The sequence below is a fragment of the Pithys albifrons genome, chromosome 5 (assembly GCF_047495875.1).
Source record: "Pithys albifrons albifrons isolate INPA30051 chromosome 5, PitAlb_v1, whole genome shotgun sequence".
NCBI lineage: Eukaryota > Metazoa > Chordata > Aves > Passeriformes > Thamnophilidae > Pithys > Pithys albifrons.
This window is the reverse complement of record NC_092462.1, coordinates 54922647-54938790: the sequence shown is the minus strand read 5'-3', so window position 1 is coordinate 54938790 and position 16144 is coordinate 54922647. Positions and strand designations below refer to the sequence as shown.

Sequence of the window (16144 nt, the reverse complement as noted above, 5' to 3'; positions counted from 1 at the left end):
AAAAGTAGTATTTGTCTTGAATTCAGTCTGTTGTATTTGATTTCACTTAAACATGTTATATGGCACTTACATTACTGTTCTCCACTGACAACCAACAGATCAATATGAAAGGGAAAAAAATAGCAGCCATAGATCTGTTTTTAATGTAAGCAGTCTTTAAGTTAGTTGTGTAATTTTGATGATTCCTTGAAGAACACAGATGCAATATTACTGAGCTGGTACAATCTCTAATTTAGGTAAGGAATTTTTTTTATCAAGTTATTGCATAATTAAGAGAACAGTCAAAGAATATTGTACCTTAACCTGCCTGCAGGCAATTGTGAAAGGCATGACTGTGGAATCTAAGCCAGGCATATTATTGCTTGGGTAATATTTCTTTATTGCTTGAGTATTATTTCTCTGGTTGCATATATGAGTCATGTTAAATAGCTATCTAATTATGTGTAGTCTGTTTAATAAAAAAGAAAAAAAACCCTCATTAAAATCTTATACATTCATTGTCTTATTTGACTCTGTTCCCCCCTAAAACAGAGGAAGATATTATCCAGGGGTAAAAAAACCCAAAATGTCATATATAAGAAATAAACACTTTCAAAATTTTTATTCTTACACCAATTTCAGATTTAATGGACTTCAGAGGTATGATATGTTTTGCACCACTACAGGTAGAAGCAATATTAAATCTTTCACTTTGTGAAGAAACTGTGAAATAGGGTGTTTGGTCTCAGGCAAGAAGATTTTAGAAATGTTATCATGTTGGAACTTGAAAATTGATGGGGTTTTTAGCATTACGGTCTTTAGGTTTCTGTATCCTGCGATTAACACCTGACTTAAATGGTCCAACTAATTTTGGTTTTTGTTTGTAATTTTATTATTGTAAAATTTTAAGAAGAGTTTTAAAAGGGATTTTAATTGAACTGAATCTCACCTTCTAAGGTTGATTTATTACCTAAGAAGTCAAGAATCTTAACCCAGTTAACAGTTAGTTGGATTGAGGCCAAAGTGCATGAGTGTTAAGCAATTACATAAACAGAATTGCAGAGCTGAAGGGAAACTTTAGAGGTCATTTAGTCCATCCTTGCTTTCCCATTTGCCGAGGTGTGATTAGCTACATTTATATTATCCTTGGGAGATGTTTTTCTAGACATTGGTAAAACTCATTTCAGACTCTAACTGTCCATCACTACTACATTTATCCTTAAAGGATTTTTCTAATTTCTACTCTGATTCGTTGTTGTTTCAATCGAGCCATTGCTTTTGTTCCTTTCCACTATGGGCATGCAAAATACATTGCTTCTTTTTTTTTCTTCTTCCTTTCCTTTTAGGTACATGAACTGTGCTGTTTCCTCCTATAGCTGCTTGCTCTTCTCACTAATTCTCTTTCATTCATTCTATCATGAACTTTTTTCAAATATTAAAGAATCAGTTAATTGTTTCTATTTTCCTATGGCCTTGCTTTATTTGCTTGGTTTGTGTTTATTAGATTTAATTGTAGAGGACTATCTAGCACCTCATGTTTGCTTTGACTATTTCACTCTGGTCTCTCTTGAAACTGCTAAGTATTTTGACATGATAAAGCAATGATTCTTGCTGGTTTTAGGGATTTCTTAAGGGAGATTTACATTTCATCATTTTTCAAAGAAAGTATTGAGAATTCTCACTTTCATTCTGTATTCCTTTTTCTTTGCATAACAAAAGAATAAAAGTTTCAGAAATCATTATTTTATATCATTCTGTCATACCTTGTCTCACAGTATTAATCATTCCATCAAGGTATATATAAAATTTTATGTACTCTGAAGTACTTTCTTAAGCACTGAAAAGAATTTCAGAATTGGGCATGAAATACATAAAATTATACTAGTCCAAAGGGAATTAATACATTCATTACTTCAGTGCAGTTGGCATTTCTCAAGCAGTGGATTTGTGTTTGACTTTATTCAGTAGGACTCTTTCAGAGATGGCATGTACTATCTCTACAATACACGATAATGCCACATTCAGAGTGACAGCAGTCCAAGCCTTGAGGCACTAAATGCTTCTTGAGATATGTTCAATTGCTGTTTAACTGTATTTAGCCTAAGGTGCAGAGAAAGAATTGCTGATGCCTTCAAACATGTTTAAGTATTTTAATAGTGTCTTGGCATGTCAGAATATGCCACAGCAAAAACTGGGATGCAATTCCTGGATTACTGCAATTAGGAGACAGGAATTTCAACAATACTGCTGTAGCTGTGTATCACCATTGCCTAGTTTTCTTTTTCCCCCTTAAACACTGATTTTCCACAATATGTAACCTCCCAGCTGTTTTCTGCATTTTTTTTCTCTGATCATGTAGTCAAACTTGTTATGCTTTAAGAGCTCTATTGTGTTCCTGACCACACAGCTTGCAAACCAGAAAAGCTTTTAATATAAAAGCTATGTAAATGGACTCCTGTTTAATCACATAGTCTTAATGGTGTTTCTCTTGAATTTTGGATGGTCTTCAGATGATAGAATATTAGTGTAAAGAGGTTCATCCAAACCACAGTCTTTTTCATTAGTACTACTGTTCCTATTCCTTTTTGTTTTCGCACAGTAGTCTAGAACTACTGCACATGCACTTTATGCAGGGCCTAAATAAATAGAACCACACAGCGATATTATGGGCCTGTCAATTGGGAAAGCAAAATCTACATGTAGTTATTGATTTGTCATAAATACTATTTAGGACTCATCTGCCAATGACTCTTCAAAACCAGTTGCATTTTTTTACAGAAGTACTGTTGCACTGCTGCAGTACTATATGGCTACTGTGGCCTTTTACTTCTCCAAGAAAAATGTCTACAGCTAGGAGTGCTTTCTAGGAATGTTTAAGTTTCTGTGTCTATACAGGGTGTCAGTAGTGCTTCAGAAGGTTTTCCATCTCCAGGGACAAGTGGAACAGAACTTTTGCCAATTTAAGTACATCTAATATCTGTTATTTCCATAGGCTGTGTGTGTGGTTTACAAAAGATGAGAAAGTGAAAATCTCCTTGTATTTTTCTCAAAGAAATTATCTATGCTAGGACCCTGTAATAACTAAAACATAATGCTGTGTTTCTATAAAATATATTGTACAAGAATGTTTGTTAAAAAATGCACTGAGTGGAGCCAGAGTGCGTTCTTGACTACATTTCTGCAATATGCGTGTACAAAAGAGCACATAACATGTTACGGTTGGATGGGACCTTAAAGATCTTCTAGTTCCAAACCCCACATATGGTTGGTGACTACTGAGTTCATAATACTTTCCCTGTACTTGATGAAATATATTCCCCTTTGATAAGGTATGGAAGGAGAGAAAATAGTTGAAAACTGCTTGGGTGGAATATTTGAATTGTTGGTTTCTTTAGCATTAAACTGGATACAGAACACCATCTTTCCCCTCTCTACACTGCAGTGGTAGGTGCCTTCCTTTTTTGATAATAACCAACCCTAATAGCCCTAAAGCAACAGTCAGCTACAATAACAGAAACATGAGCATACATATAAATATCTTCATTCATTTGCATGCTTTTGTACAAAGTTTTATGGAAAACATAAAACATATCTCTGTCTAAGAAGTTAGCCATAAATATTTAAAGATTTGTTGGGTGAATTGCTACTACAGTTTCAAAAATTATTAACTTTTATAAGCTAGCTTATTCGAATTTATACTGGAAGCTTATATCAGATATAATAAGAAAGTAGATTGTGAGACCCTGTAAATTAGTGCACTCCAACTTTTTGCCAAGCAGACATCTGAGCAGCGGCCTGTTAAATATATTTTAAAAATACTCATTTCTGATATCTCCATTTACATGTATATCTAAAAAATTTTCTAAATATCTGCATTTTAGGGAGGGGGTTTACAATTGCTTTGTGAATAGCTGAGCAATACCTAGTTCTGATCTAGAGACACCATAAGAAAATATGTTTGCAAATAACTAAGATGACATCTTCCGTTGTATATCTGATGATCTTTTTGTGCAGATAAACAGTTAAAACCTAATCCTAAATCTACAAATTTCTGTATAACAAGAAATATCCATCTTTCCCACTAATTAGCATTGTGATAAAATTTTTGGTTAATGTGTAATTTTAAGAACTTATTTGACTTGGGTTTCAGATATGTAACTGTAGTAGAAGTCTATTGAAATATTCCTTGATGATTTCCCAATTCTGCTGATGAATTCTTTGCTATGGCGTATTCCATTAGGCTTGTCAGCTAGCAGAGGGGTCACTACTAAAGTGTTTAATTTTTAAACTGAAAAGCACTGAAAAAAGCATGTCACTTAGAGATAGATATGCTTAAATGTAAATTATGCTAGAGGACAAGAGTATTTTTTTTATTTGTTTTCAGATTCAGGGATACTGCATTCCTCTGGTCTGGGTAGATGGACCTTTGAGGGTCTGATGGCCCTATGATGGGATTGGGAGTAGCCTGTCAGGGTATTATTCAGGCTAGTTTTATCCCTTCTGTGTCTCTCTGATCTCTTCTCTGTGTGTGCAGATGAACAGGGTGACTCAGCCACACACTGACTTGGAGGTTATTCCTTCATAAAGCAACACTGTAAGACTGAATTGTACAGTGAATTTTCATACATTACAGTCAGGAGTTTGTATTAAATATTTGTCCAGAAGTGATGAGAGGAAGAACTATAACGAAAAATGGTACATTTTCAAGGGTGAGATTCAAGGATCAAGCAAAGGAAAAAATTGTTATGAACCCATGTAATGCTGGCTCAAGATTTGTTTGAGCTAAAAAGAAACCATCAGATATTATTTTTTCAATCCAAAAAAAAAAAAAAAACCAAACCAAAAACCCAAACCACCAAAAATCTAAAACCAAACCCAAACAACAAAAACAAACCTCCTTTGCAATAAACACAAACTCCTATGTTTTAAATAAAGGTCAGATTTATTGTCCTGATAAGCATTGCTAATATTCTGCGAGAGTAATAATTGAAATACTTGTAGCAAGCATGTTTGGAAATAAGATACTGCTTGAAGAGTTTTATGGCAGTTTAAGGGACTGGCCCTGTTGTAAAAACGTGAAAAATCCTGTTGAAAAATCAAAGCATGTCAGGGGCAGCTCAGCAGTTAATTATGCTTCTTACCTTTGGGGAGTGCCAGAATAATAGTGATTTACCTGATAATTAGAGGGTTTTCTTGCTATCATTCCCATCTTCTGTGTATGTCTTCAGAACACAGTCATCTGAAAACTGATAGGCTGATAAATGTCCATAGCCTTTGCATTCTTCAGTGGAAAAAAAAAAATTGTGTAAGTCCAAGTGTAAAAGCCTTAAAAAAAATGGGGGAAAAAAACCCAAGAAAAAAATCACTCAATTCCCTCCTCCCAGCCTTACACATCTCAGCTACAGTATTACTCAGTTATCTAGACACCAGTGCTGCTTATTCATTAAAATCAGTGATATATTGAAATATGAAATATTATACACTATTCAGGATACAAACAGTAGATTCTATAAAATTTTGAAACATATTAATAGCAAATAATATGCATATTCTTTGCAATACTGCAAGAAATTACTAATTAAATTAATCTTTAAATGCATGAAAAAAATCAGGACAGGATGAACATAAACGTAACTTAAAAGAGCTTTTGCAATTCTATCAAAATTAAATCCACAGATGTTGAAATGAAGTACGTTTTCTATACAAGCACCTGTTGTAAATATTTTAAATTAAAAATAGTTTATTCTGGAAGAAGCAAAGGATTTTTGCTAGTGGAAATTGTCTGTTTGAGAAGGTCACCTGGCAGCCAAAATCAAAGACAAATAGGCAAAATAGAAGTAACAAAATAAAAGCTGAGTAGGTCTTTGAAAGACATTTTATAAGGCACATGTTATTACTGGAAAAAAAAATATTGTTCACATGAATTTGGGTGTTGTAGTGGGAAGGTAGAAATATGTCACAGCCCATATGATGTACCTGTGTTTCCATGTTGAAGGTCCTTGCACCGCTTTATGGTAATCAGTTTTTCATAAAACAAACCTGACTGTTTCATCAAGTCATTTCATATGAAAGTCATATCAAACATACTGGAAAAATATATTTGTTGATTTATGTTCTTTGTCAACTTCATTTAAATATCAAACTTGTGTGCAGCTTCAGTTATTTCTTGTAGACATAAAAGTACAGTATAACTGAATAAAAACAAGGTTTCAGAATCTTACTCAATCCTTAAAATAATTAAGGTAGCTTTTTAATTCAGTTGTAATGCAAGTATCAAAATAAAAATATTAAAAGCTACCTGTGTTTCCAACAGGTAGGAGTACACTCGGCAGGTCTCTGAATTTTGCTGGTTTTCAGTGAAAGCTCTTATAAGTACAGTAGCTAGAAAGCTTAGACACAGCGATCTGGAAGAAGACACCTAACACAGCAAGTCATATATGAAATGTTAGTGTTTCTCTTTAGGCATCACTCAGATTCTCTCTGTCCCCCAACGTACATATTCACTGACACCCCACAGAAAAGCTTAATCTGTACATTTTTTATTAGCAGATTTTGTAATCTCCTGCAGTTACTGATTGGACAATTCATGTAACATTGTGAACTATCAACAAGTGCCTAGTCCTCAGAAATACAAGCAGAGGTTTACATTATGTGCAAGTTGAATCCCACTGTCAGTATGAGATCTCTCACCTGTAGGGCATTAATTAGTCTGTTCATAAGTATTTGCAGGATTCGGAGTCTCAGTATCCTTTCACATACATTCAAAGCATTCTCTACAACAAATTCAAAGAAGGGTATTTTTAATAATTTCAAGAAAATTGGCAGTATGTAATTAAGTGCTTGTTTGACATCAAAATTTATTCAATACCTAATACCAAATGCTTCTGTAGTTTATTTACAAGCACAGGAAGTGGATTAATAGTCTTTTTTCAATTATTGATGTAGAGGATAACTCTGCAGATCTGCTTGTTGCCTCTGGGCACGTGCAATGTGAAATAATTATTACTGTGGAACTTACTTTCCTACAAAGACCTTTAAAAATACCTTTTGTGAATTTAAGGATTCTCAGTTTCAGTTGAAGTCATTGTAGTATTAATTTCTAAAGACAACTCTCTTCTCTTTTCAGATTCACGGCCTCTACCAGATGTAGCTCTGACAGGGAAGTGTACCCGAGAGTGTGACGAATATGGCCACTCAGACTCCTGCTGGATGCCAGTCCGCACTTCTCCGGAGAGAAAACAGAAGAGCCAGCCAAAACTCTCCACTTTCATGCCTGTTGATGAACGGGGCAGTCAGGAAAAGCTGGCCAATGGAGAAGCCTCCCTCATGGGTGATCGCAACAGAAACCTCCTTAACAAAAAGTTGACCTCATCCTATGAGACCTTCAGCGCGGCTAGTTTCAGCAAAAATGAAGAAGGCAATCCAGAGGATATCCCCCTTACACAGACAGGGGAATACAAGCCATCTCCTGTCAATACTCTAACTAGAAGAGAAGTTTACCTGTAGGCTAAAAAGCAGCAAAAAATATTCTTTCATATTAAGAAAGGAATGGGGCAAAAGTCTTAAAATCACAATAATTTTAAGAAAATAAAAAAAAAAGAGGGGGCCACCAAAGAGACAAAAGATCTGCCTGCCACTTCTGCCTCCATAGCAGGCGTGTAATTATGCTGTCTGCCTGACTATACTGTACAATGTAGAAAACATTGTTGTTACTTGCATGTCTAATTCCCCCTTCTGCTGATTTTTATTTTCCTAAATCTATGGTTGCAAATTCCTCCCATAGTAGCAAGCTTGATTAAAAAGAAGACAATACACTGCTCTTTCCCCTCTGCAGAAGCATGAGTTAAGCCACTCATTTTGTTTATTTGTCATCTGGCTTGTTAAGGATAACATGTCAGGGAAATGTATTCAAAACATATCATCTGAATATTGCTGATCCCCACCAGGGACAATCCTTCAGAAACCATACAGATATAGAGATAAATGCAAAGGCATAATCATTAATAGGCACTTTGTGAAGACCACAGCTTTAATATTCTCACATCTCATCTGAGGCTGGAAGCAACAGAAATACGTTCAGCCTGAGACTGCAGTCAAAAACATGGCATACTTTCCTGTGACTCATGGACTCCAGTTCTGTTAAATCCATCAAACAAATGTGTCTTCTGTGTCTCTTCCTCTCCTTCTCTCTCGTTCTCTGTAATGACTACTTCAACGTAAACACAATTACTAACACATATACCATAGGATAGTAATGATAAACTGTTGAAGTCATTATTTTGGGCAAGACTAACATCTAGCTGGGAAGATTGTAATAACAAAAAGGCCAAAGATCACAAAATGGATCAGGGGAACTGCTAAGTATTGGGGCTTGGCTTAGAAAACTAATGTATTCACAAATAACCCCATGTACTCATAACACACCTTCTGTTACATTTTGCACAGCAGCACAGTTCACAAGCCCAGATGACAATTTGTTTTTTTGGGTTTTTTAAAATGTGGTTCAGTTGATTGCCCAAAGGAACTGATGTGTGGGATTTTTTTGTAATGGTGTGGTACGTTGCAGCAGAAGCTGCATATGATATGCTGCATATGCCAGGGAATTTTTAAGATCAAAAAATAAAAAAAAAAATAGTAGTAGTAATAGAAGGCTGTGTTAATGAGAATTCTTGATGGGAGGGAAAAGGTGGACATTGGGATGGTGCAGTAACAAGAGGATGTTACAAGTTGAATACAAAAGCTTCTTTTCAGATTGCAAGGAATGGTTTCTAAGTCTTTGGTCATCAGTGTTGCAGATTACAAATTGCTTCAATTATGTCAAAGATATAATGAAAGCTTTCTTGAAACCAAGTGCATTAAAACCAAGAGAAGTGCAATACTAAATGATGTCAAGACTCTGAATATTTAGCATACTTAGAAAACAACTTGATAAACAGAGGTATAATACTCACCTAGCAGGTTAAGATAAGTCAAAAGGTTGTTGAAGCTACTGTGATATGCAAGAGTTGTAACGATTCTCATGGTAAATGATTCTTGAAAGGAAGAGGCTATTAAACAAGTTTTTGTGCAATAAAAGCAACAAAACATGCAGAACGTCAAATAATTGCTTTGTACTTGATGCTGTAGTAATAATGGCAGGCTTAGCTCAGACATTCAGATGAAAGCGACAATCGAATAACACAGCAAGGAGAGCTCGAGGAGTGGGAAAGCATTCAAATCCCTGGCTGTTTAACCTGGTGTGAAGGCATGGCTAGATGGCTCTCTAGTATACCGTAGTCACAATGTAGCTTTGGGTAGTTTCTTGCTTTGAAGAATTACATAGAAATAACCTTAAACAGCCTAAGGTAGAAGTTGGTAAATCAAAACAACTCTTCACATTTATCTTTTGAATTCACTTCTTCATGTAGTGGGATATGCCATCATTGGCCTTTTCATTCCCCTCTCTCTAGTTTACTTTCTACAAGTAACATTAATTTGTGTATAGCAGTTATGATGAATGGGCACAATTTAGAAAGAAAATATTAAAATCAAAGATTAATTATGATTGATCATTTTATTTTTAATTATTTAAGTAATATGGAGAGATGCAAGCTAGTACTTTGTTATGAGACTGCATATAGCAGTTACTGCTTTGTATAATCTGTAAGTACCTGTTTAAAAATGCTTCTAAAAATGCTTATGTAATGTATACACATTTTTCTTGCACGTTTCAACAGAATACACGATTGCATAAAACAAATGTTCAACGGGATTTCCTTTCATAAGATTTTATTTAATATTACACACAAGAAAATAAATTAGGTAGCTGGGTTCCATATATTCTTAGACACTTTTTCTACAAGGCTAATAATACAGGTCATGGTAGACCTTCAGATTAAATGGATCAGCAGTCACTCACCAATTTTGCACCACATAAGACAGTCATGAAATAATTTACTTGTGTGCATCTCCTTAGATCTAAAATGCGTGTGAAAGAATTTTTTAAAAATTCTATCTACTGTAAGTATTCACAGTAATTCTAGTGGAACTAGCCACTATTAATATGCTGATTACTCTTCTGACCTGGCATGACATACAAATATATTTTGTGTTTGTATTTTTCCTCCTTATTTGAAATAGGTTAAAATCTGGTGCCACTCCATAAGTAGAGTGCTTTTGTATAAAAATAAACAAATAAAGCTATAAAAAAATAATTAGGGTGAATGCAAAATATGCAACTGTGCCTTTTATACCTATTATTATGGTAAAGTGGTAGTTGGGTTTGGACACTGAGGGATAAGGGGCTATTCCCAACTTTTTTGAACCTGTATATTTACCTGTGTTTATTTTCTGAGAAATTATAAATAATATATTTAAAAACAAGCCTTTTGCCAAACTCAGTTAATGGACCAGTCTTAAGCATTATTAACACAAGGCTGTGGTTTAGGTATGTCTTGAGGATTTTTTTATTACTATTTGTGTGGGGTGTGGGGTTGTTTTAAGTTGTTTCTAATTCTGCTGCCTGGAAAACTATGATCAGTCTATATGATAGCTATTTAACAAGGTGTCACCAGTTCATTTTGCCAGGAAAATTGACAATTTTTTAATTGCTTTTAGCCATCATCATATTTCAGTTGTACAGTATAGAAATCATCTTTTTTATTTGCTTCCATGGGAAACTCAAATGAGCTTTGCATGTATTTTACATTAGGGCACCTTTACAGATTGATACATTAATATATAACTTTATATGTATTAGAAAATTCAGTAGCCTTGGTCTAAAATCTAGTACTCATTCTGGATCTCAGACCCACTATGTTTATCCAATATGGTTTCTGACTGGCCTGCTGCCTGAGTTTCAGGAAAAAAAGTTAAACATTATTTTTGTGTGGGGGAAGAACTTTAATAAGATTGAAATGATTGGCTGAAAGGCTACCCTAGGAAGTTGTCAAGCAGAAAAATAATGAATATGGATAAAGACCTGGCCTTAAATTCAGCCATCACCAAACACTTGTAAGGAAGTTGAACAATGAGTTATTTTCCCTTTTGTTTTGTTGGTGATAAATATACAGTTTCCTGCAGGAAAGGAGCTGATGAAATAGCAATAGAAATGAAATCCATCAGTTAACTGTTACTGCTGACTGAACAAGCATGAACACTAGGAAGAAGACAACATTCACCAGCTGCCTGGGGTATGCTTTCAGACAACTTTTTCCTAAATTTTAAAGCACTTGCATTCAGTGTGGTACGATCTGTTTGTAATAATAATCATTGACTATTGTTCTGCAACTTGGATGTTGATAGTGAAGCAGAGAACAATTTATCATTGTTTATTATGAGTCACTATGCACGCAACTATGCTAAACATGGCAAAATGTATTAAACGCTAGTCCACCTCTATTTATGAAATATTTACATAATTTAATTTGCTTTTGTACAGTTTTATGTAAATAAATTGCTTGTCATTTTTGTCTCTGCAAATTAAAATATAACATGTTCAATTGGTTGCCCACTTTCCAGTTTACTTTCTATGACAGTCTATTCCACTTTTACTGGATTAAATCACATGCTAGTTTTAATATTTAACCTGTGTTTTGAATAGCAAAGATGACATTGCCTTAATAACTGGCCACATATTCAGCTGCAGATGTAGTTGAGGTTTTATCTGTCTATGGAGTGAAATTCAACAGAGGCTATTGTCACTCAAGACAGCATGCAGCTATTTTCATAGCAGAAATAGAGTACTTGTAATGATAGCAGTTGTTTCTGATTACTATTCAATAGGGCTTTTTATTAAGGTGTGTTTAAAACCTTCATGTTAAGAGGAATAACAAGTCTTAAGTAAAAGCTCAGGTATTTCCATTATGGAACAGTAATTTTTTTTTAATTATCAACAAAGGTTGTTATTTTTCCAAGAAGTTTAGAATTAGTAACAGATCCTAAAATGTCAGTGAAGCATTGGGAAGAACAACACAATTAATGCAGCATTTCAGAGCACAATGTGAAATAAAATTCTCCAGTTCTTTCTAGCTGTGAATCAAATTATCCATCTCAGCATAACTGCAGATCAAGAACAAACCTTCCTCAAGAAGGAACATTAAGAAGGAGAAAAAGTTTATTCTTTAGATGTCTGGATCACACACTGGTGGGTTTTTGTACTTGCTTGTTTTAACAGAGCAGGCTGCAAATCATCCATTAACTTGGGATTTGCATCAGTTGTAATATGTGAAAAATGCATTTGTGGGGAGATGGATCAAAGGTTAAAACTGCCCCCACCCCCCTGCCTTTGTTTTGTACAAAATACAGTATTGCTACAGAGACCTTGCAAACCATTGCATACAATTTCCCAGTGAACACCATAGAAAGTGCCATTTCTATCCCTTTACCTTAGTTACAGATTAAGCTTTGATTTTTGTGAATACAAGCTGGCCAGGTTTTTTTGTTTTCTTTTGTTTTGTTGGTTTTTTTTTAAATAAACCTTACATTGCAAATTTCTTTCTCTGACTGTGCTTTCAGTTAACATTTTTTAGCTTCTCTAAAGAATGTGCCAAGGAAGATCCTTCCATGAGCAGAGGTCTGAATCTATATACCTATGGAGAGAGTTCTCCAGCTGATCCCAGATGTCCCACATTGCACTGGAATGAGCTACACCTCCACCCCTTTCAGCAGTAGCAGCATTTTAATGAGTAACTTCAATCCAGCTTTCAAGTTTATTTTACACTACTTGTAGTATGCAAGCCATGACCTTATGTTTGTTTATTTTCTCTTTTATCTGCCTTTTTCTTGTGTACCCATTGCATCCAGGAAGGTGATTACGGGAAGATAAAATAAATTTCCTGAGCCACAGAGAGTGGTAAGAGAGGATAATATAAACTGGCAAAAGCTAATAATTTATGTTCCCCTTTAACCCTGGCTTCATTTCTCCCTCCTGCACTGCAATAAAATGTAAATCTTATGCAAAGACTGAAATTAATAAATGTGACCTAGGCAGAAATAATTTCATGACTTTATTGAGCCTCCTAAGGGGAGTGTATAGAGGATGCTTAGTAGTTCATAAATGTGCAAATCATCTAGCCTATGCAAAATAAGAAAGCAACACAAGAGTTAGGCAAGAATATTTAGTGTATTGCTTAGTAAAATGCTAGGGTTCTAGTCAGGCAGTTCATACAGCTCTTTCTTTTAAAGCAAGTGCAGCTGGTGCAGATATGCTTACCAAGAAAGCAGGGGGAAAAAATGTGAAATTCCTATTCTTTAGTGGTATGGACTAGCCTCGGGGGGGGGAGGAGAGGAGGGACGAGGAACAAAGAACAGCAAATAGGTATAATGTAATTGGTACAGAATTAATAGAAATAAATGTATTCACCACTTTCAAACCAATTTAAGGATCCAAAAATAGGGAGATATAAATGCATGATTTGTAGCTATCTACAGTATAGTACTGTAATTTCTAAGAAAGGATTATTCCTAATTATAAGGCATGTGATTCTGTTTAAAATAGTGTTTTTAAAGATTTAGTTAACAGTTAAAAATATTTGTATCTTAGTATTCCTGCTGTGTAAGTTTGCTAAAATAAATATTAGCAGGCTTCTACAGCAGTCACTGTAGGAGAAGGCAGGTTTGGAAAGACCAAGATAGTCAGATATAATTTTTATATTTCTATTGTTCTTTCAGGATTGCAACCAATTTTTTCATGTTTACAATATAATAATGAATTTTTAAAAAAACACCTTTCAATTGCGTTTTCCAGAATAATGCAAAACAAACAAAGTAGCAAAAGTAATGTAAAAGCAGGTTTATACCATGTTTACTTCTCCTTTGGTAAATTAACACTCAGCAAACTGTGGTGTCATGGAGAGAGCAATTTCAATAAGAATGAATCACTTAAGATTTTTCCAGTCCTGTGGGGAATCACAGAAGGAAGGAAAGACTAAAGCAAGAGGGGGGGGGGAAAAATTGCTCTGTCTTTTTATTACCTACCTTTCATGCATCTCCAGTACCTACAGAATTCCCTGAATGGGAATACTGGATTCTTTCTTTTCCCCACAATAGTGTATATTTTCACTTCCTCCAAAGGAACTTGCAGATTTTATAACTTGTAGTAACTCTAGCTGGGATAAATTATCTTCTTGACTCTTTTTTCTTATATGGTGACTGTGTTACATAATTCCAGAAAATGAAGGTGATTCTAATTCTGGTGAGATTATGGTGTTAGTAGTCTGCTCTAGTTAGATGAATATATATTTGATAAGACAAGCAGAAGTGAAGAAATCAGAATAAGATGAAAGGGATCCTGTTAGTCAGAAAAGATTCGTAAAATGATGCACACACTGTAATGGTTTAATATTTAGGTTTGATGAAAACAGAAGAGGCTGAAAAATTCACAAGCAAAAAGTGAAAGGAGGATTAAAAATATTACAGATAGACAATGCACACCAGTTGCGTGTGTTTATATTTATATATACACACAGCTCTCACCTCCTGCTTTTGAATTAGATTTTAAGATTCCAGAAAATTATCTGCTTCTGTCATTAGTCAATGTCAGAAACAGAATATTGGACAACAGGGACCTTCAGTTTGAGGCCCTAAATCTATTCTATGGTTTAGTAAGACACAATAAATTATATAAATTGGTGGCTACCACTTAATATGGCAGGGTATGGTAACCACAGAGGTAGAAAACCAAGCTTGCTTCAGTTTCTCTTTATTTCCTATCTCACATAAGTTGCTAGAATGAAAGTCTGAGCATTTTTTTTTAATCTTCGTCTCCTTTTGCTGACAGTTCCTGGAATCAGCTTGGCACCTACTTAACTTTTGCCCACCTTGTTCTGAACTAGAAGAGAGCTCTGGAACAATAGGTGATTTCATATTCTTTTTCAGTCTGACCTCTGACCATCTGCCAGGCATCATGCTGCACCCTTATCTTTAGGAGCATGAAGTCATGGTAGACTCACTCACACAGAACTTCAAGTTTGAATATTAAAAAGGGTCCTTATAGGTGGTAGAACAAGAAGTATGCCTTGAATTTAGAATAATCTGGTGCTATGCTGATAAAAAAATTATCCTGAATTCCAGAGAGGATTGAAAAGCTGCTATGTGTGATAAAGAACAAACCACATCACAGGTATAAGCCTACAATAACAAGCAGTGCATTTCTACTTGCTCTAGTTTGTGCCTCTTGTATAGATGAAGAGAAAATGCACAAATGCCCCAGGTCCCTCTGAAGTACAGTTAACAGTGTTTTATATATACAAGAAAGAAGGAATCATCCTTTTCCCAACCCTAGAAAGTCAAGTGTCTTTCCAATCAGTTTGGATGCCCCTGCTGAATATTTTGATTGTATTTATGTGTCATCAGTGAAATGATAATGGCTAATTAATGATACATCCAGTGTGACATGCTCATTTAGGAGGGCATAGAATTGGGGGAAATTATGTAAAAGTATGAGCTGGAGAACAAGGCTCTCATACTATAACTTCTATGAGATGCTACAATGTATTGGCTACATCTATTCTTACATATTAATATAAAAGTTAAATATAGCTTTTCAGTTCCAAAGAAAACTCAGTTAATCAAAATGAGCATTCAGAAAGAATTAAAGATGAGGGTTTGGTTTGTCATGGACTGAGGTCACATCTGAGAGCTGCAGAATATTTTTTCTGTACTGATTGACTGCAGATAAAATAAATTTAGTAACAATTAATACATTTGCCTTACCTTACATAGAGATGAGATCTGAAGCTTCCAGAAGTTTACTGTTCAGTGGCACTCAGAAAAGGAAAAAAAAAAACAAAAACAAAAACCCAAACCAACAGAAAAAAACAACGGAATGAAAGCTTAGAATTAAGGAAGGATTATCAAACAGAGTAGATTCTGCTGCTTAAATCAAGATGCAGGTGCATCATTATCATTAATATTTTGCATAGTTATGACCTTCCCACTCTATAATAAATAGAATATAAATACTAGAAGATACACTGATTAGGGTGATCAAAATTATAGACTACAAAAGATAGAATTCTTCAGCCTTGAGAAAAAAACAAAGGTGTCACAGTGATCCATATGAAGTCATGAATGGCATGAAGAGATGTGAAAACTATCAGTTTTCCTTAATAAAAGGGCTGTGAATCATCATATAAAATTATCAAGCACTAGGTTCAAGATATGTGAAGGTGTGTTTTCTCACAGT

The 16144-nt window shown here is 34.8% G+C and overlaps 1 protein-coding gene across 7 annotated transcripts in view; it reads left to right on the top strand.

Annotated features, from left to right (window-relative positions):
* Positions 1–8589, top strand: part of PCDH7 (protocadherin 7) — a 262493-nt gene extending 253904 nt beyond the window's left edge. For 6 of the 7 annotated variants that reach the window (XM_071556665.1, XM_071556669.1, XM_071556667.1 and 3 more), the window contains one exon: positions 7106–8589. In XM_071556665.1, coding sequence (XP_071412766.1) covers positions 7106–7485 — 380 coding nt within the window. In that variant the 3' untranslated portion in view covers positions 7486–8589. The remainder of the gene's footprint in view (positions 1–7105) is intronic. The other variant, XM_071556671.1, reaches the window with a different exon arrangement.
* Positions 8590–16144: the final 7555 nt, after the last annotated feature.